Source organism: Haliotis cracherodii, unplaced genomic scaffold, assembly GCF_022045235.1.
Source record: "Haliotis cracherodii isolate W230 unplaced genomic scaffold, xgHalCrac1.p SCAF_10, whole genome shotgun sequence".
NCBI lineage: Eukaryota > Metazoa > Mollusca > Gastropoda > Lepetellida > Haliotidae > Haliotis > Haliotis cracherodii.
The window spans coordinates 11,182,071-11,205,038 of record NW_027266265.1 but is presented as its reverse complement, the minus strand read 5'-3'; the positions used below and the strand labels follow the sequence as shown (position 1 = coordinate 11,205,038).

The following is a 22,968-nucleotide window of genomic DNA, read 5'->3' as shown; positions in this document are numbered from 1 at the left end:
TTTTTCGTACTAATGAAAATATTATTTGATGTCTAATCTTGAATGTATGATCAAGGTAACCATTTCTTTCTTTTTCTCACATGTATTCCAATAAAGGAGATGGGCAAGTTCCCAAACGGTTTAGGGTTGACTTCATTTGGAGTGGCTGGTATTCATGGTATTGGTGCAACAAGTGACATTGAACTTGGAACATGAATGTGTTTGGGAACTCGCATGGCTGTTGTCTTGCCCCTCTGGTAACACATGCTGTGTCTGTGATACTCCTGAAACTGAGACATCGCTCATCTTATTGCATCCTCTTGTTTAAGCTTGTCCCATTTTATGATGTAGGCTTCATTTTCAGTTAGTACTGGTAGAATTATGTTCCAATGCTGTAGGGTTTGGCTGTCACCATGGTTACCATTTTTTTACATTAAACAAATTAAAACATATTGTCAGTGGTCAAAATTAAAATAGAAATTAATTTCAACATTTTCACTGTTTCACTTTTATTTCAGCTGGAATGTCTGAAGCTGATTGCCTCACCTCGTTTCACAGACAAAAGAATTGGCTACCTTGGTGCCATGTTGCTTCTGGATGAGAGACAAGATGTCCACCTTCTTGTCACAAACTCTCTCAAGAAGTATGTATCAACCCTACTGATGCTTCTGGCTTTTAAGCATTTTACACATATAGTAAACTTAGGATGCATAAGATTTGGTTTGTCATAGTTGTGACAGTGGTTTTATTATCATGAGAATTAGTTGTAAAACATATAGAATCACTAGAGGATCTTGTCATCAACGTAGGGTTTGTTTTATGAATCTGGGACTGATAGGGTCCACTATACCCGTTACATGTCACAAGCTGAATTCTGTGAAGATCATGTGGTCATATCTCTCTCATCTGCTTGATTGTTTGCTTGTGCCCCGGCTGCTGAGATATGATAACTATCTTCTATGGGTATTGGTGTGCCTGACCCAGACTCAATTACTGTATCCATGGTATCAGGGTTAAAACAAGTTTCATTCTATTGATTTGACTGATATTTTCGTTATTATTGTCCTTTGATGTATTTTTCCAGAAAATGTAGAAATATGTTTGTATTCAGTATGTTCAGTGTTTTGAAGAAGGTCAAGTTGCCTGTTCAAGGTAATGGTAGTCAGATGAATGGTTGGTCTTGACTCTTTCTGAAATAAATTCAGGAATATCAGTAATTAAAATTATGGGTGTCCTTGTTGTTTGTTCCTTTTGTATATGAATCAAGGGACCCCATAATTCTTTAAATTTTAGCTTAAGGGTTATTACAAGGAGCAGAGCTACAGATGAGCTACGTATTTGCGTAAAATACCCCCAAAAATTATTCAAAACCCAATTACTTTTAATTAACTTGTCTACAGAAATGCATGCATTACATGGAAAACTCAAATGTTTAGAAACAGTATGTGTTTAAATATCCAAAAGAAGCTTTCCCAGCATGTGTACAATGGAGGTAATTTCCGAAACAGTTATGAGCTAATTAACTTTCCGAGTCAAGCCTATAGTAAGAACCCTTACATACATCTAAAACATATTTTTTTTAATCACAAAATGTAAGTTCATTTTGGGAAAACCCCAATAGAGTGATGAATAGATGAGTGCAAAAATATTGGTTTCCCAATGAAAAATGTAATAACCCAATTAAAATAGAAACCTTTGAGTAAAAATTCAGTTGCTCAAATAGTTATCTGGAGCTCTGAAGGACCCCTTGTCTTTCATGCATGTTTTTGAACACTGCAGTACAGGTTTTTCCTTGACTAGTTGTGACTACACACCCCATGGCAACCCTTGTTAGAATTGGTTCCCAGTTTTCTTTAAAAAGAGATTAACTTGGATCAGGTGACTTAATAGTTTTCATAGTTCTCTGACGACATGGAATGTTGTTGTTGCTGTCAACCACTTGTCTTACCAGTCTATTGGTTACAGTGATGTAGGTGGGCTCAACATGGAGTCTCTTTGACGTCAGACCGTTCATGCTATACTAATTACCAGGTCATTGGTATTCAGTACCAACACTGCACTACACCAGGTCATTGGTATTCAGTACCAACACTGCATTACACCAGGTCACTGGTATTCAGTACCACCACTGCACTACACCAGGTCATTGGTATTCAGTACCAACACTGCACTACACCAGGTCATTGGTATTCAGTACCAACACTGCATTACACCAGGTCATTGGTATTCAGTACCACCACTGCTCTACACCAGGTGATTTGTATTCAGTACCAACACTGCGCTACACCAGGTCATTGGTATTCAGTACCAACACTGCACTACACCAGGTCATTGGTATTCAGTACCAACACTGCATTACACCAGGTGATTTGTATTCAGTGCCAACACTGCACTACATCAGGTCATTGGTATTCAGTAACACTGTACTACACCAGGTCATTGGTATTCAGTACCACCACTGCTCTACACCAGGTCATTGGTATTCAGTAACACTGCACTACACCAGGTCATTGGTATTCAGTACCAACACTGCTCTACACCAGGTCATTGGTATTCAGTACCAACACTGCACTACACCAGGTCATTGGTATTCAGTAACACTGCACTACACAAGGTCATTTGTATTCAGTACCAACACTGCTCTACACCAGGTCATTGGTATTCAGACAATGATTCAGAAGAATGATGCTATTTAGTGAAGATTCCTTAACTTCTTTTAACCTGAGGGGCGGTTGGGTAGCCTAGTCGTTAAAACTTTCGCTCGTCATTCCGAAGACCCGGGTTTGATTCCCGACATGGGTACGAAGTGTGAAGCCAATTTCTGGTGTCTCTTCCCCCCTCCGTGATATTGCTGGCATATTGCTAAAACCATACTCTTTTAACCTGAGTCAAATCTGATATAGTGTATTAGGTGATTATTGTGTACATTGCTCAAAATTATACACTGGTCCTTTAAATCTCCTATTGTATTTGAATCTGGAGACCACTTATCTTGAACTTCATCATCAGACTTTTGGAAAGAACCCTTCAGCTTGACATTAATTTGTAACACTGGTCTGTATCATCATGATCATAATGATATATGCATGGAATGAAATGTATCAACAATGCAGATTTGAAATATTGTGTAACACTATCTTTTGCTGTATCTACTAAGTCCTATATTGATATGGCGGCGGTCGGGTAGCCTAGTGGTTAGCTTGTCACGCCGAAAGACCCGGGTTCGATTCTCAACATGGGTACATTATGTGAAGCCCATTTCTGGTGTCCTCCCCGTGATATTGCAGGCATATTGCTCATAGGAGCATAAACCAAACTCATTCACTCACTATATTGGGGCGGTCGGGTAGCCTAGTGGTTAAAGCGTTCGCTCGTCATGCCTAAGACCTGGGTTCGATTCCCGACATGGGTACAATGTGTGAAGCCCATTTCTGGTGTCCCGCACAGTGATATTGCTGGAATATTGCTAAAAGCGGCGTAAAACCATACTCACTCACTCACTCACTCACTCACTCACTCACTATATTGATATGATCAAACTTTCTTTGTTTTGGAACTTTGATATTTCTGAAATTTTGGACATAAACAGCAGCATATGTTTGTCTTTTAGTTATAAGTAATAAAACATTGAGGTGGCAGTTATAGGTGACATGTTCTGTTCCAGCGACCTGAATCATCAAACACAGTATATTCAGAGCCTGGCCCTGTGTACGCTGGGATCAATATGCTCTGTGGAGATGAGCAGGGACCTGGCCGGAGAGATAGAGAAAATGATCAAATCTTCAAATGCCTACATAAAGAAAAAGGTAAGACTTACATTGTACATGCAGATAAACATATTGTCATTCTCACTGAATCACTGTTCAGGATAATATGTCTTTTCATGTTGATTCGACTGCCTCCGTGGTCTGGTGGTAGAGGGTCCGCCAGGAGAGCGGAACGTCCGGGGTTCGACCCCCGACCGCGTCATACCAAAAGACGTTAAAAGATGGTACTTGTTGTTACCCTGTCTGGCGCTTGGCATTAAGGGGCTAAAACAAGGACTGGTCGGCTCGGAGTCAGTTACTGTGTCTGAGTGGGGTATTCATGTTAAACTACGGTATGGTATTTCAGTGAGCTAGCTCTATAAATCAGCATCATTCTGGACTAGTGCATGCATGCATGCACGTCACTATACAAGTGCAATAATCTTGGACGCGACGTTAAAGCCAATTTCACCTCACCTCATGTAGATTCTATCCTTGCTAATTGGATATTTATGCCCTGTGATAGGTTGATTGGAAGGTGTTAATACTGTTATGTTTCTGCTAGTTCTGAATGAGACATTGCTCAATGGATGCCACTTTTGTCATTGCAGTCCATATTGTGTGCATTCCGCATCATCCGGAAAGTTCCAGATCTCATGGAGATGTATATTCCTGCAACACGCTCACTGCTCAACGAGAAGAATCACGGTAGGCTCAACACCACCATAGTTTTTGTTCAGTGTACAATGTTGGTTATACTACATTGTTAGGAAGAAAATTATACCCACAGCTCTCTGTTGTTGCTTCACAATAAGTAGCATCTTCTCGAGGCAAGGGAGTTAACTGACGACAAAAGTCCAGTCCCACCCTTGCCAAACTAAGCTGGAATTCCAGAGTTACATTTTGGCTGGACTAACGAGTCTATGCATACTCCAATCAAAATCGCGTAACAAAGTAGACATCTGGTTCGTAAACAATATGGATTTCACCGTTCTGATTCCTGTCGAGTGCAGGATTTGCAAAATATGTGTTCTGCTAACTGGGCGTCGACATATATTTTGCAAATATTTTCATGTTCATAATCATGATAATCAAGGTGTTCAAGTGATTTGATGCACTTTGCTGGGTAAGACCCGTTTATTACAATATAGATCTTGATTATCGATCAGATCGTATTGACTAGGCGCCGCCATTTTGTTAGAAGCAAATTCAAGTGATTTGAGTGATGGAATCTATTGGTCAATAGAAGGGACATAAATCGTAATAGCCACTGGTGGCACTAAGATCTAGCCCGGTAATTCCAGTCTAGTTTGGCAAGGGTGGGAACTAAACTTTTAAAGTCATTTAACCCCCCTTGCTTAGGGAAGATGGATAAGTAGTAGATATTGATCATACTACCATGGAGGTCCAACAGATTATTTTTATTTCTCATTACCCGTTTGTTTGTTTATTGTTAACATATCCCCCATTCCTAACTTCAAACAAGTTTTTGTTTCGCTGTAAAATAATAGGTGAGGATTATTATACATAATAATGAGATACCCGGATGATGAATATACAAAACTAGCCAAATAGTATGTAGCGTCAACCGGCCACATAATCGATCAGAAAAAGGTGTTTCTAATTGAAAAAGGTATGTTGGTAGGTTTGAGATTAGGTCCATTTGCCTCCTGCCCACGTGATTCTCAAACCTGCGAATAACCAGCTGGAAAAATATCAGTACAAGATGTGTAAATATTGCAGGTGTGCTCCTCACGGCCGTGTGTCTGATCACAGAGATGTGCGAGAGAAGCCCAGACACCCTGCATCACTTCAGGAAGGTGGGTCTCGCTCTGTCTTCTCGTCATACGTCATTCTCAATGCTTAGTGTATATCATGCATGGTGTCAATCTTTCAGTCTGCTTGCCACAATACATAGCTGTTAAACTATGTTTCTGTAAATAAGTTACGTTAACGCGGGGGTGCACCTAGCATGCCTATTTATTGTGTATTGTCTGGCGTTACGGTCGTTTGGTGATAGTTTGGAACAGAACTGAAGGAAGGTGAAGTCTCATTGCACCAACGTTCTATAAACAATTTTGGGTAACTAACAGATTACAAAGTCCATCGTCATTTGGAGACTTTTCAAAATTGTGTGACTGATTAATGCAAATAATGTGAGTATTTATGGCTGTGCATTGGAATATTGTCAGGCAGACTGAGAATTGCATTTAGACAGCTATATTTGTGACAAAACATTGCAGTAATCAGTAAAATGGCCTGTGAGTTTGTTCATCAATCTAGTTGTGTAACTAGTTTCTGTGAACTGTTGGTCCAAATTAATTAATGATTGTGCACTTGCACTTCTTTTGGTTGACTGGATTTTGTTCTGTTTTGTAATAGAATTGATTTTCTCCATGATGATTAACCTGTGTTGCCATGGTTACTGCATTTGTGTTACCATGGTAACTGCATGAGCTGTTGAGTTAAATAGTAGGCAGTGTGTGTAGGAACTGGGATGTTCGCAATAGTTGGGAGTGGTTAGCATGGTTAGGCAGCTGGGATGGGGGTGATGTAGCATTGGGATGTTCTATATGTTGTGGCTTGTTATGGTGTAAGACTGTTTTATAAGGGTGGTAGTGTGGTAGTGTGTTTGACATGGAATGGATACCACTTTGGCTGACAGTTGTTAGGTACATATTTTGGTAGCTTGGCATTTTACCTTCAGTAGTTGAGATGGTTCCAAAATGTGATCGCTGTTGTACATACTTGTTTATCAGGTTTTAAGACTGTTTATTTACGTGAAATTCAATTGTTGAAACCCACATGAAACTTGTGTTTTGTCAATCATATTCAACTTTTATTTCTTTTGAAATCGTTCCAAAATAGAAAACATTTTTCTTGATACAATACGTCGGATTTTCAAACGTTTTTTCCAAAATAATACTGGTTGATTAGACAACCCATCTTAGAATATGGTAAATAATTTGTTGATTTTATTGAACCGATGTAAAGAAATGATTACTTTGTTGTATGTTTGGTTGTTCCTATGTGAGCTTTGTGTTTATTTTCCCATGCTTCTGTCAGGGGAAGGAGGTATGTTGGATAGCTTCCGCTGCATCCATGTGCCACAGTAGTGCAGCTGTTACCATGGTTATGTGGCAGCACTTCAATTTGCTTGCTATAGCCTAATGCATGGCGTCTTTTTCTAAAATATTTCTTTTCTTTTGGATATGGGTTGGTAATTTCTATTACAACCTTCTGAAATTTCTTGTGGCTCTAGGATGGAAAAGTTAGCTCTTTTATTATTATTTCAGAGACCATTTTAAAAAAAAACCCAAGTTGACCTGTTTTGCCGTTCTGCATGATTTGTTGTTTTTGTATTAAGGTTAAGGAATTAATTGAATTTCGGAAATTGTGTTGATCATGTTGATGTGAAGATAACCAGGATTAAGAGAAATTTTTTTCGGAATGGGTCCTTTTTTTCAAACTATATGGCTGGTAGTAATAAAGGATGTGATAACTTTACCTGCTTAAAATAAACTTAGATAATCAATCACATAGTTTTAAAATTGACGAAATAGTACTTCCCTAAAAACAACCGATCTGCTTGAAAAAGTTTATCTCATTTAGTATCATTCAACTCAGCTTGCTGAGTGCTTTCACTTTATGTGTGCACACAGCTGTGTCAGGGAGCAATCATTGTTTTGAATTTGTAATGTCTTATTGATGCACAATCATTGATGTATTGTAACCATATGTGTCTCAAATGGAAATGGGGCGGTTGGGTAGTCTAGTGGTAAAAGCATTCGCTCGTCATGCAGACAACCCCGGTTCGATTCCCGACATGGGTATAATGTGTGAAGCCCATTTCTGGTGTCCCCAGCCGTGATATTGCTGGAATATTGCTGGAATATTGCTAAAAGCGACGTTAAACCATACTTACTCATTCACTCAAATGGAAATAAGAGCTATTGCTGTGTATGTCACAATCTTATATTTAAAATATAATAATCTTTTGTCTGTCCTTATAACAGGGGACTAGACATGACGTGAGTACAATTCCTGTCATACAAGTGGGCGGTGAGATGGGAGATACATTTCTTTTTAAATTGTGTATTGATACAAACACAAATACAAGTGTTTCGGGCTGAATTGAAATGGAAACTTCAACATACTGCATAGGAACACGAGCTAGGTCGTCATTTGATTGTCAGTTATTTATTGATTTTCAAATGATTCCATTTTCAATCAATATGTACACAATCTCATTAAAATCAGATCTGCCGCTAAACAAAGATCTGAGGACATCACATTATGGGTCACGTCAGAACAACCTTTCCTGAACTTTGAATTCGACATCAGCCATTTAGAAAGCAGTTTTCTTGAGTTTTATGGCACTCGTTTCAACCTGGCAACTTCCATTTGAGACTACACTTGAAAAATATGTTGACACAGTTCTCGATAAAAATTTTGAAAACTGAACAAATGAACATTCATGAATGTCTAATATATGGTTGGGATTGAATGGAGTTCTTCCCACGTACTGTGCAACGACTTCTCCGTTCAAATGTTTATCCCACGGAAGCGAGAGATGACGATAATTTTGACGGAATAAGTCGTACGAGCTGTAACTGTCGTTCGGAATACCCTGTGCTAACATTTTCGAGGTTGCATGATTAGAAAACACATTTCGACTGTCACTTTCATGATCTGGTAGTGGTAAGCGATGCTTTGATTGGTTGGATGAAAGGTCGTTCTGACGTGACCTGTAATGGGATGTCCTCAGATCTTTGTTTAGCGATAGCGAGAACAAAGATCTGATTTTAATGAGATTTGTATGTACATGATCTATAGATTCAAACTGCTCGGTCAATAATTTAGCGATTAGTTGTATTGATTATCAATTGGTAAGTTAGCGTTTGATTTGGAAAACTATGCCTGACAGATTGGTCCTGGTGTTGTGCATTAACATTGTTCTCATGTTGTCAGTTCACAGTGCTCCAGATAATTTTCAACAGCATTGAATACTGACTGGTCATTATCAGAACCAGACTTATTTTTCAAAATAATGTACTGCTCGTTCGTAGAATTGACTAGTACCGGTACTGGTATGATAAAATAGTTATATATACATAGCAATTTAACATCTTTCAAATACAGGTGCTTTCTACATGTTCTACCTGTCTTGCCCACCAGTAGATCTACATTGTTATCGGGTCATTCAAAAGTTGTGTGTCTATTTGGTGATCACCTGTACATGAACTTGTTTGCCTTTTCAGTTGGAAAAAAATTGTCAACCTAACCATGACGAGAGAATTTGATTACGTTATTATGAGCCAATCACGATACGGAATTGAGAGCAAATAAAAATGATGTAATTCACTTTTTATTAATCGGAAGGTAATGCTCTTTTTACTAAGAACGTTTTTGAGTATAAATAGAGACATGGTTGGGAACAATTGGTCATGTGAAAGTATAATATTGTTTGTCCGCATATTTGATAAGGTTGTAATTTGCGATCTGTCGATACTCATTTTCATCCGTAGAATAAACTGATACGGCATCTATCTGGAGCACTGCAGTTCAGTAGGGTTGCTATGCAAACTAACCATTATATCAAACTTATAACATTTTGTAGTTTATTTTTGGTTTTGGTTATTATATAGTATAAATGTTGTGCTATTTTGATCAATAATGGTGTTGGTATATGAAGCAGATGAGAGATACACTGTGCATTGGCAGGAGCTAGGTGGCCAACATATGCATGTCAGGTTGTGAATTGTACGGATTCACACCAGTATCACTGCACTGCACTGCACATTGGCCATGATGACAATATACTCTTTTTATGAGGTCATATGGCTGTACATGTCGTAAGAGGCGACTGACGGGATCGGAAGGTCAGACTCACAGTTTTGGTTGGTGCATGTCATCATATCCCCAGCTGCTCATGTCAGTCATTAGATTGTCGGGTTCAGACGCGATTATTTACAGACCGCCATCATATAGATGGAATATTGCTGAGTGCGGCATTATACAACAAACAACAACTCATGAGGTCATAGACCCGTGAAGATCCAGGGTAGAATAGGTCTTCAGCAACCCATACTTGCTGTAAAAGGCGACTATCCTTGTCGTAAAAGGTGTCTAACGGGATCGGGTGGTCAGGCTCACTGACTTGGTTGATGCATGTCATCGCATCCAAATTGCGTGGATCAATGCTCATAATATCAATCACTGGATTGTCTGGTCCAGACTCGATTATTTACAGACCGTCGTCATATAGCTTGAATATTGCTGAGTGCGGCGTTAAACAACAAACCAACCAACAACTCATGAGGTCATATATACTATGCATATATACAGGACTTAAAACAATTCTGATACTGAACTTGTCCTGCAGGGCAAGTAGATATTATTTTGAACTGGTCCTGCTATAGTTTCACTGGCCCTGATACATTTTATAAAGTTTATGTTCTCATTTATTATTAACATTTATGAAGAAATATTTCACGAACATATTCAGTGATTTTTCATGATATTGTGCTGACTGAAGTTAATTCCTAACTTGTTCATGTTCACATCATTGAACATATTTCCTCCTTTTCCTTGAAATTTAATGTTTTATTACTGAATTTGTTGTTTAACCCAATTAACCCAAGACTTTGGATGTGATAATTAAGGATATTTACGACAGACAGTTGAAAATAATTCATAGTCCCTGCCATTCTACATTCATTTTCCGCCATTTCGCTGACAACATACATATAATTATTTATTTCTTTAACAGGCAGTTGCCAAGTATGCCATCTTTCTATGATATGAGTGACATGTACATTGTTTATTTCAAAGAACATGCAAGAAACAAAACATATGTTAGGTTAGAAATTATCTTGCATACCTTTTTTCTACCTTGTGCATTTTTTCCACCCCGTAAAGACAGCTGTCTTGAGAGGGATGCACATTATACACACCATCATAGTCTTTTGTGTTTTTTGACCCAACACAAAGACATTACCGTGAGCACATAACCCTTGCAATACCATGGCAACAAATCCATGCTGAAGTATGTGAATTAATTAGGTATGTAATTACACTGTCTGGTTATAAAAAGTGTTCATTGTATATCTGGAGTTGCGCTTGTAACCCATTTCACTGATTTTTTTAATAATTTCATTGAATATTGTTTACATTAATTTTGGTGAAGTCATTAGTGAAGTGATTGGTAGATCGCACAACTGACCCTTACTTATAACAACTACTTTCAGTTTACCACTACTGGTATTGATGCCATGAAACAAACTTTAATTGATATATAGATATATAGATATAATACTTTGTCTTGTGAAGTCGTATTTGTTGTAATTTGACTGTAATATGTCAACATAAAGTTTTTGACTTAGCAAGTGCGGGAGCAATAGCGATCAGCTGTAGACAAGCTCTTCGCTTATAGTTATTATTATTTTTAAAATATATAGTAAAGTTACAACTAATTTAAAAAGATATTTGAATATGTTATTCCTGATAAACTAGTAGTTTCAGAAACAAATCTACCGATCATTGCAGCAGAATTCTATTGAATATTATTGGGTAATATTTTACCATATTGCCAGTAGATTGGGAGATTAAGTGTGTATGGCTGATCGCTGTTTATGGCTTAGTTTACGAGACAATACACACTGTAAATTGAAACTGTGCATGTAGAACAATGCCTAGCAGAACAGGAAATACAATTTAGAAAGTAAATGATAATGTCTATTGATATTTTATCTCAAATTTCAAAAAGTTATCACCTGTTGGTTTACCTGAATTTGCAGAAGGGATACAAAATCATTTCTTTCTGTGCATAATACTGAAATCACCTAGAAGGGGGTGCGCATTATTGCTGAGTGCACACTTTACACAAGAAAATACAGTATTTTATTGAATTGATACGATTGAAGTATATACTCGCCTGGTTTCTGCACTTCTTTTTCGCCCTGCTCTTTTTTTTTTTGCAGCCACTCACTACGAGTGGATTTTTTCGATCCCTGTGGTTACCGTTGACTGAAAATGACTTTTGGTCCTTAGCTAATGTTGAGTAGTATATCTCTACACATATCAGGGAAAATACCCGCCATGTTTTCAGTGCTCCTTTCTATAGGCACCTTGTGTATGAAAGACAGTTTAACAGAAAAAAAGTCTTCACTTCAGAAACTTATTGCGATGTTTTCTTTCCAACTATAACTCATTTGCATGTGGGGCAGTGGGGTAGCCCTGTGGTTAAAGCGTTCACTCATCATGCCGAAAACCCGTGTTAGATTCTCGACATGGGTACAATGTGTGAAGCCCTTGACTTGTGTTCCCCGCCGTGATATTGCTGGAATAATGCTAAAAGCAACGTAAAACTATACTCACGCACTCATTTACATGTATAAATAGTGTTTTTATGACACGAAAATGATTGATTTTCTGACCAAGGGGAAGTTTACACATGTTTAATCATTTCTTTTTATTGACTGAAAATTCAAGTTTTAGAATTACAAACATCCTATAATTTGATCATGGCATTAAGATTTGTATCAAAAGGTTTTGCTAACTAACTACTAACTGCTGATTCCTGCTTTATCATAACAACTATAGCCAGTTTGTATATTTGCTTATTCAAGGCTTGTCATTTGTTAGCACTTGCTAGCTATTTTGTTCACAGTCTTTCTCTTCACGCTATTAGTTCACCAATGTTCCTTTCAGAAAGCGGCTACTTGGACTTGTACACACAAAATTCCTAATGGCACAAACAAATACATATCACGGCACCCAAAGGACACAACATAAAAAACAAACTAAAGGACTTTCTTTTAATTGTACCTTCGATGATTGATTTTAATTCAACCCTTTGTTTTATTGATCTTTGCCAAGATCAGAAGTAAACAAGTTTTGAAGATTTGAATTCATTAATCATTTATCACACATTGTTAGAGCTAAACTTAAAAGATTTAATAGCGCGGGTAAAGATAAAATGCCCTTATTTAATGTTAAAACAACAGGAAGTTGGGAAATTTGTTATAGAATGCTGGATATTGTACTAGGATGGGGCTGGCGACTAGGCTAGTGTTTAGGTCTAACCTTGTCTTAGCCTCGAAAGTCTTCAGTTAGTCTTGATAATGATAGCTTTAGCGATATGTTCTAAATGGATTGATTGTAGAAATGTAAAGTGTGTTTTGAATGGCTGAAATAATCTCTTCCGGTATGAGAATTCTCTCCTATACATCGCTGGGCTTAATCAGCTTTATGCTTTCATTTTACGATCTCTTATCCGTGTCAATGACTTGTCCCCAATGTTTCGATTGGTAGGGGTCATTGGACCCCACTTTTCCAGTTTCTGAAATGAACACTGGCTCATGAATATATCCTACTAAGTAAGTATGCCATCCTTGGTGTTTACTAAGTATTATGTATCTTATGATGATGTTATTAACTAGATACACATCACATCGAGACAGTTGGTTAGTACAACCCTACTGTAACTTGCCCTAACATCCTCAAGTATCCAGGGTAATACCTTTATTCAGTTGTGATAAATACCCTGGACACTTTTGCTATCACCACCGTCAAGATCGGGGTTAGAAGTGGTCTTCAGCAACTCATGCTTGTTGAAAGAGGCAACTAATAGGATCAGGGCCCTGTTCACAAAGCGATCTTAGTGTTACGATGATCGTAAGCCTATGTTAAAGTATGGGACTTACAATCATCTTAGCGCTAAGATCACTTTGAGGAATGGGACCGAGGTGGTCAGATTTGCCGACTTGCTTGAAGCATGTCAAAGTACCCCAATTATGTAGATGGATGCTTGGGATGTCAATCACTGGCTTGTTTGGTCCAGATTCAATTATTTTCATCATTTATTTCATCATCATCATTCATCATTTCAATATTTATATCATAATAGAATGGAGATAAAACAAACTGGATAATCAAAGATGTGTTTGGCAATGTACTGTCACACTTAATGAAATTAAACCAGGGTGTTTGAGGTTGAACTTCATACTAAGCCATCCATTGCCAGTACTTTGTTTGCCATCACCATGACAACACTAATACTAATGCTACTGCTACTGCAAACATTCAGCATGTTCAACACAGTTTTCTGACAGTATGTCTAGGTTGAAACTCTAGGTTGTGCTTTAAACAAATGATGTTACAATTTCTAGCTTTATGGGAACCCTCATCCATGAATAAAACATAAGATTAGTTTGGCATAACCTTTCTGTGTGTCATCATGACACGATTGTGTGAATTATTGCACCTGCACCACTAAACTTCCTGGCCAAGAATCAATAATATACAGGCTGCAGTGATATGACTAGAATAAAGGCATGATATAAGATGCAATCTCTGTCACAATGGAGATATGTTTCAAGAGTTTAACTTATGTATCAACCCTTTAGTTTGCTAATTATGAGAAGTTGATGCTTGTATCAAGATTTGATTAGGAAATTATTCTTTGATGATTTTTGCATGTTTATGAATTGTTGTCTTCATTGTGTGCCTTGCATGAGGCATAGGGTGGTGGAAGCATTTTCTGGTCTTGCACAAACTCCACTGTCAATACCTTACATGGCTACAATAGAGTTTGCCCACAAGAAACCAGTGTATAGTCTGGAAGGTAATTAAAGGTACCAACGTTTACTACAATATCTGAAAAACTATCGGACCTACTCCAGTCAAAATTAGTATGAGATTATTAAACAGTCATATATAACTGGATATTACATTTAAAGACAATAGGTGCATGAATAAAAAAATTGTCTATTTAGCTATCACTATATTTCATCAATAACCAGACCTGTTCATCACGGGTGGAACGAGCATTCATTGTAACAGGTCTGGTTGTTGATGAAATATAGTGATAGCTAAATGGACAGATTTTTTATTCATGCACCATCTTTGATCTCATACCATCTTTGACTGGAGTCTGATAGTTTTTCAGATATTGTAGTAAACGTTGGTACCTTAAATTACCTTCCAGACTTCGGTTGTCAGGGTTAATATTGGAAATTGGAATCAGTTACATCCTTGCTGAAGCATGTCATTTAATTAATCTATCATTAATAATTTTACAATATTGCAATGATATTTATTTTTTTATAATAAAGATCTCTCTTTAATAAATAAATCCAACATAATCACCTCAGCAAAGGTAGACATTAATAACGCGTAAAACAGGACTAAGATGCTATCTGTTACACACAATTACTCTTGCTATGGATGTCATGACCCCATTACGATACATCTTGATCCCCTTTAGACACAACCCTAATATTTGGGACGTGAGGGCAAAATGTCCTTTTCAGACATGTTCCAGTTAAAGAATATTGATGAAAGTAGTTTTGTCCTTTTGTCCAGTTTCAAATTCATGTGACGCCTTCCTTCCCCGACCCTCCTGTTTTTCACAATGCTTTTTGCTTGAAACTGCTTTCAAACTGCTCACAGTACCAGGCCTTGGATTGTCTGGTCCAGATTCAATTACTTAAAAGACGCTGTCGTATAGCTTGAATATGGCTGAGTGTGGCATTGAGCAACAAACAAACACCATTGTCTCTGATTGTCATGCTCATTATAAGTGACCCACCAGGAGAAAGGGACCTGATGGGTGCTCAGAAACAATTGTGCTATGATGTCATAAAGACATTCGATGTTTTATATTTTCAGATTACGGACCCGCCGACTCTAATATTTTAGAAAATGTAAAAAATGATAATTTGATTTCCGTTTTTTTTTTTTCCCGCCGATAGCCACGTAGTCAGTTATTTTATATGTTATCATCACCTTTTAATAAAAAACATATGAATTTACCGTTGTAAACAAGTAAAGATACATGATCGATCTTTGTTGATCTCAAAGCTGAACATGAATAGCCTCTCTTGACAATTGTCCATGTTGTAAGTGGTAGAATTTTTATTGTTACAAGGGGTTTTATTGTCACAAATGGCGGGCTTTTGAGCACAGAATATGTTCATAAGGTATGCTAGAAGCATTCTGCATTTTAAAAAAATGCATATGGCTTTCTTTTCTTCTTTTTTTTCCCCCTCCTCCAACTATGGACTTCGGGCTGAAAAATCCATAATCCTAAAAATAAAAAAAACCTGGCCTAACATACTTCTGTAATAAAATGACTTGAAGCTTGTGAAATGTATTTTTGTGTTCCAAAGATCCTGTAGTTATAATGAAAAGTCAAAATGTGATTTTTCACCCATATGGTCCCTTATCACATGGTTGGTCACCTGTGTAGAGATGCATAGTATACATTACTATACAACTCAACTTTTGCTATAAAGGACCACAATAATCATCAAAGGTGTGGTCCTTAACAACTGTTGAGTGGTATATTATATTATGGTTTACAGCAATATGATTGATTTCATAATAAGTGTCCATCATTTGCCGAGTGACATGTAGCTGCATTGTAACATTGTATGTCCTGTATATTAGGTGTCTCGCTCCACCTGTGCCATGTGTGAAAACATATTGCAATACTTGAGTTAGAGAAAATTTCAATCAATAATAGTGCCAACTGAGTATAGTCCTATTTGAGTGAGTGAGTTGGGTTTAACGCCGCTTCTAACAGTATTCCAGTTATATCACGGCGTGTCAGCTTAATGTGGGAGGAAGCCCGAATTGATGCAGGTCTCGGACGTTTATCACTTCTATGAAACCCACAAGCACGGGTATGGTGCTGACAAACCTAGAAACATAATTGGGGCGAACCGGGATTTGAACCCACAATCATAGGTTTCTGGCGGGACCCACAGCGAATTGTGGCGGCTTAGACGACTGGGCCACCCGTGCCCCCAGTCATATTTGAAGTGCAATGTGACATGTAACATGATACTCATCTTGCACCATTATTGGGTGAAATTCTCCATGTTCTTGTTGGTGAGGTTGCTGCCATCTATCTGTGTGTTTTCAATTGACATGACTGGTAAAATCAGTGTTGTGATGTCAGATTTAGCATTTTGTTTTTTTAACATGTAAAGTAATGCTTACCACCAGAGTAGTTATCTGGACAGGTTACTGCCAAACTTGGTAGATATTACTTGTTGAAAATAGAGGAAGCTGATGTATTACACGACTCTCTGTTAAGACTCTTATTCATAGGAGCATGTTTCTCTCAATTTGTGTGGGGCAGCCTTGTGGTTATACCGTCTCCTTGTTACACCCAAGATGGGTTTGAACTTCCCCCATGGGTGCATTGCCTATTTTTGATGTCTTCTACCATGGAATAATCTGAACAGATTCAGAGGCATGAGTGACCCAGTCATCTGAGGCGCGGGGGGCACGGGTGGCCCGGTCGTCTGGGGCGCCACGATTCGCTGTGCGGGGTTGCGTCCCTTGGGCACGCCAGAAACCTGTGATTGTGGGTTCGAATCCCGGTTCGCCCCGATTGTGTTTCTAGGTTTGTCAGCACCGTGCCAGTGCTCGTGGGTTTCACCGAAGTGGTAAACGTCTGAGACCTGCATCACTTCGGGCTTTCCTCCCACATTAAGCTGCCACGGCGTGATATAACTGGAATACGGTTAAAAGCGGCGTTAAACTCACTCATCTGAGGCACCACAAATCATTGTGCATAGTTGCATAGATGACGGTGGATTCAAATCCCAGTTCACCCCAATTATGTTTCTAGGTCTGTTATCACTGTACCCATGCTTGTGGGTTTACCATCACTGTATCACTTCGGGCTTTCCTCCCACATTAAGCTGACATGCCATGATTATAACTGGAATACTGTTCAAAGCGGCGTTAAACCAGACTCACTCATCTGAGGCACCACAAATCATTGTGCATAGTTGCATAGATGACGGTGGATTCAAATCCCAGTTCACCCCAATTATGTTTCTAGGTCTGTTATCACTGTACCCATGCTTGTGGGTTTACCATCACTGTATCACTTCAGGCTTTCCTCCCACATTAAGCTGACATGCCATGATTATAACTGGAATACTGTTCAAAGCGGCGTTAAACCCAACTCACACATTATGTATATGCATGACGGTATTCAGTCATGTCTTATTGATGCAAGTAGTTGCTACAAACTGATCACAAAAACAGCTAGTGTGTGTGGTTATATTGTTTTTGTGGATGAATATGTATAACATCTAGCACAGGATTTGCAATAAGTAATCAGTCATTGATTATAAAGGATAAGTTGTTATAAAGGAAGTATGTTTTGAAGTTTTTGTAAAGGTTAACTTGTTTCTCAATGGGAAATTGTTAAAAATATACATGCATGGCAGACTTTGATTTTGTCCAATTTATATATAATTCTAAAGATCTATTCACATATTTGTTTTATGTTAGTGTGCTACTTTATCATGCTTCCACAAAGATTTCAAGGTCTTAAAACAAAGCAATCCAATTGTCCGAAGGTTGACGTTAATAGCTTGGTGTCTACAGCATGTTGATTGCTGCAGGAGGGGACAGGTGGGTAGATTATGTTGTCTATTGGCTGTTGTTTCTCTTCCAGCTTGTGCCCCAGCTAGTCAGAATACTGAAGAACCTCATCATGGCGGGCTACTCCCCAGAACATGACGTGTCTGGAGTCAGCGACCCCTACCTGCAGGTACGGTAACAGTCGTAGAACCACACCAGGGGGTACTTGGGCAGAATAGGTCCCCCATGTTCCATGCTTGTCTCCATGTGGAACTATGGGGTAAAATTGGCCAGTGCTTGTCTCATTATGGGAAGATAGGGCAGAGTAGGTCCCAAAGTTTCCCATGCTTGTCTCCCTGTTGGCCTTCCAGGGAGAATAGGTACACAGTACATTGATTTGTCCAGACTTGCTCAGAGGCCGATATTCGACCCCAAATCCGGAGCAAATGTCATTAAAAATTCCTAATTTCCCAAATTCATGTTTATGATATATATAACTAATTACTAATATTATGGCTTTGTTATGAGAATGTATTTCACTGATAATAGGTCCAAGTAAATAGGAAGAGGTCTTCATGCTTTTTCTTATATTCAATTATTCCATACAATTTTGAAATACATTGGTAAAATACGATTGCCTGCCATGGGCACTTAGTTTAAAATCCTGGATAAATACCTGCAGTACCCCATGCTTGTCTCCCCATGGGCCAGGATACCCAGTACCCAATACATGGAAGAATTGACGAAAATGAGTAGATTTTTTTAACCGTAATCTGCCCCATATATGTTAAGTGTGTATAGGCAGTTCTTGGTGTCCATGGCCATTGTAGGGCTGAAAGAATGCTAGAAGTGGCTTCACACCTTAGGTCAGTCATAGAAGACTTTCCTTCAGATCTTTCACAATCCTGTGAAATGATAGTGTTACCCCATCCTACATCCTTCAATACAAAGCTTTAATGTATGTACAGTGTGTTAGTAATGCTTGTTCTACTTTACATGCAGGTGAAGATATTGCGCTTGTTGAGAATTCTGGGTAAAAGCGATACAGAGGCCAGTGAAACAATGAATGATATTCTAGCACAGGTAAGAAGTTAACAAGAACAGCTGTGTTATTTATTTTTGGAGATTTTATGGTATTGACCGTAAAGTGTGTATAATATGTCCATGTTATGATAATAATCCCCTTCAAATATTCTCTTCTAGGTTGCCACGAACACAGATACAAGTAAGAACGTGGGACATGCGATTCTGTACGAGATTGTACTGACAATAATGGGCATACAATCAGAAGCCGGATTGAGGGTAAGTACAAGGGCACGATAATCGCACAACAGTGTGGATAGTACTTGTGGGTTCACAAGGTTAAGTCCACCGAAACTGTCGATTACAAACACTGTATTGATTCCATATATTGCGATTGTTACCAATCACTTGCCATAGGGCCATGCATAATTACAGTGCATTGATAGTTCACTCAATAGTTATTTACTCAAGAAACAGTCAACATTTGCTCTTTGAAAGCACCAGGTTTATTTTATTTTTATTTATGTTTAGTTTAACACCACCCAAGCTATGAGATGGTGGTCTGTAAATGATTGAGTCTGGGCCAGAAAATCTAGTTTTTAACTTCATGAGCCTCAATCCACACAGTTAAGATAGGATGACATGTAATCAGTCAAGTCACCATGTCTTACCATTCCATTTAATCGCCTCTTGTTGACGGAGACCTATATTTCTTACCCAGAACACTGACAGGTTGTTCAAATGTGCTACAAAGATAACATGTTTTTCAAAGGAATTGTCTCATTTAAATCCTTTCCCAGTTCATACAGCCTACATTCTCCTCTAAAACTCAACTGTAGTGGTTGCTGCTGTGATCTGATGTGATATGTTTGTACTTAATTTGTGCTGAAATTGCTTTTCTTGTCTTGCAGGTACTTGCTGTAAATATCCTGGGGAGATTCCTTCTAAATAATGATAAGAATATTAGGTAAGTGAACAGTTACATTCAGTCAACTCCCATACATCAATGCCTTGACAGATTAACTATAGTTATATGAAAGAATTTGTGTTTCTTAGTTTATTTTAGTAGCAGTGTTCGCGGTAGGTTTTTGTACAGTGGGTGCAGAAATGAAATAAAATATTTTCAATTCAAATATTTCGCGTGTGAAGTTTTTAGTTCCATAAAATCAATACTAGTACAGCTAATAATTATGACCAAGCTTTAACTTACGGTCCAGTTTTGATATAATGAACGTTCTATCATTAATGAAATAAATATGACTGTTGTTAGCACATGCCTATGTGTGGAAGTTTTCTTCCCTCGCTTTGTTTATGATCGATCGTATTACCAACTATTACTGATTGGATGAAACGAACGACTTCGGGGGAATTCCATCGATAGTAACAAGTGACGTCCTGTGTCTGAGATTAGTTATTCTGTTGCCCAAAGACCATATATGGAAATATGAAGGACGCGATTCAAAGCGCCATCTGATCACATTCTATTTTTAGCAATGGGAATTTCCAGGTTTTGATTTATTTTCGTCTGAACACCGTCATCAGGCTGTCAGCTTTGAATAGTTTTTTATTTTATGGTATATATACAAAATTAAGTATATCACAATCTGTGCGAGCTAAACATGCATGCAAAATATTTTTTACATGTTTATATGATTTTAATGTGTGAAAAACGCAGGTTTCTGGGTTAACATGAACACTGTAGTAGTATATATCAGACAATATTGTTAAGAATATTGTTCAGATAGTTGCCAGTCCTGAAAATGCCCCGATGTTTTGTAGGTATGTTGCCCTCAACACGTTGTTGCGAGTCGTGCAGGCTGATTACAATGCGGTACAGAGACATCGAACAACGATTGTTGACTGCCTCAAAGACCCGGATATCTCCATTAGAAGGTGAGTTCACACATCACATGATCAAAACATGGTAATGTGACAAATTACGTTGAACATGTATGCACAAAGTTGTGTTTTTGGAAATAGAGTAGACAGGAGAATTAAGTGTACAGGGTTGTCATGACAGTGACAGGAATTATCATTTGGTGCTGTGTTGGCCTGTTTTCACTTTTTAACTTCCGGTGACCAAACATTGCCATTCACACTGATGTTGTACTTTGAGTCATGGGGTAGGCCTTTGGTTATCCTATTTGCATGTAACCATGGTAACACTGAAGATCTGTTTTATTCTGAAACTCTGATATACTTTCAGTGTTAGAAATTGATATAGTCCTTGCCAAACTGCCCAATAGTTAAGGTATCATATGGACGAGTAGACATTATCCCCTTTTTAAGGGTTTTGCGATATGTTTTCATCAGAAGGACTACAGGGCAAAAACTGTTAGTTTTTACCACTCTACTGTCATGGATTCCCCACATGGGTGTATGAAGCCTTTTCTTTGTGTCATATGCCATGGTATTACTGGGACATCATTTAAAGCTGCATAACTCCACATCCAGGTTCTACTCTTTTATTACCAAATTATGCAATTATGTGAATTGGGTTGTGATGTCATGTTGTCTCATGTTGCAGACGTGCAGTTGAGTTGTCGTTTGCGTTGATCAACTCCAACAATGTGCGTGGCATGATGAAAGAACTCCTCCACTTCCTGGAGAACTGCGATCTGGAGTTCAAGCCAGACTGCTGCTCAAACATCATCATGGCAGCCACAAAGTCAGTGTAACGCTTTTGTATCCAGAGTTCATTTCTAGTCTGAGCAGATTTGGTCCTCATTATCATGTTTGTCATGTCTAAGAGGTTTGGCTATTTAAAGTACAACTTTTCTGCATTTCTTTGTACCATATTGAATATGCTCCTAAACCATCATTAAGTTATATAGCTGTAAGATTGCCGACTATGGAGCCTGTTTGTTCCCTTGTAAACAATATACAATACAAATATGTGTTTGTCATATAATCATTATTTCAAGTTTCAGAAATTATGTATTATACACAAAATGTTTGATATTTGATATACTGTTTAGAATGAGCATGATGAGGTGTTAGATGTGTGTGATATTGAGTATTTTTCCCCTGCAGATATGCACCCAACAAGAGATGGCACATAGACACAGTTATGAAAGTTCTGACAACAGTGAGTGTTCAAGTCCTTGACTGGTTATTCATCATATTGTTTTCATGTACTAAATCAGGTCCAGTCGTCTAAGGCGCCGCGATTCACTGTGCAGAGTTGCATCCCTTGGGCATGCCAGAAACCTATGATTGTGGGTTCGAATCCCGGTTCGCCTCAATTATGTTTCTAGGTTTGTCAGCACCATACCCGTGCTTGTGGGTTTCACCGAAGTGGTAAACGTCTGAGACCTGCGTCACTTTGAGCTTTCCTCCCACATTAAGCTGACACGCTGTGATATAACTGGAATACTGTTTAAAGCGGCGTTAAACCAAACTCACTCACTCACTCCACAATAGAGTGGAAGTACAATATTCAATGGCAGTATAAAATGTGAGAGCAGTGGAAATGACAATGACAAGAATAATGATCACCTCACCGCATCAGTGGTCAAGCCTCCAAGATTGGCCTAGGCTGAAACCAGGGTGAAAATGATCTTCACGCTAAAACTGGTCTTGATGTAATGTCAGATGAAATATGAGATAAGACAGGGATGCTCCACTTATATAGTTAATTATCTTCCAGCACTTTCCACACAGTGCTAGACCAGTCCAGTGTCACTTGAACATCACAGACTGTTTCACATGTTTTTATAACATTTGACATCCATCCATGCTATTCTGGAAGTTTAAAGATTATTCGAGCATCTAAATATTATAACTTTCTCACCACGGCTTACATTAAAAAATAATACATTCCTTAAAT

The 22,968-nt window shown here is 38.2% G+C and overlaps 1 protein-coding gene across 3 annotated transcripts in view; it reads left to right on the top strand.

Moving 5' to 3' along the window:
- Positions 1-22,968, top strand: part of LOC139454060 (AP-1 complex subunit gamma-1-like) — a 35,094-nt gene that overhangs the window by 3,631 nt on the left and 8,495 nt on the right. For 2 of the 3 annotated variants that reach the window (XM_071235552.1, XM_071235550.1), the window contains exons 3-14: positions 498-622; positions 3,644-3,785; positions 4,337-4,433; positions 5,469-5,545; positions 7,742-7,756; positions 18,211-18,306; positions 19,119-19,199; positions 19,320-19,418; positions 20,051-20,106; positions 20,919-21,032; positions 21,667-21,807; positions 22,173-22,227. In XM_071235552.1, the coding sequence (XP_071091653.1) occupies positions 498-622; positions 3,644-3,785; positions 4,337-4,433; positions 5,469-5,545; positions 7,742-7,756; positions 18,211-18,306; positions 19,119-19,199; positions 19,320-19,418; positions 20,051-20,106; positions 20,919-21,032; positions 21,667-21,807; positions 22,173-22,227 (1,098 nt within the window). The remainder of the gene's footprint in view (positions 1-497; positions 623-3,643; positions 3,786-4,336; positions 4,434-5,468; positions 5,546-7,741; positions 7,757-18,210; positions 18,307-19,118; positions 19,200-19,319; positions 19,419-20,050; positions 20,107-20,918; positions 21,033-21,666; positions 21,808-22,172; positions 22,228-22,968) is intronic. The other variant, XM_071235553.1, reaches the window with a different exon arrangement.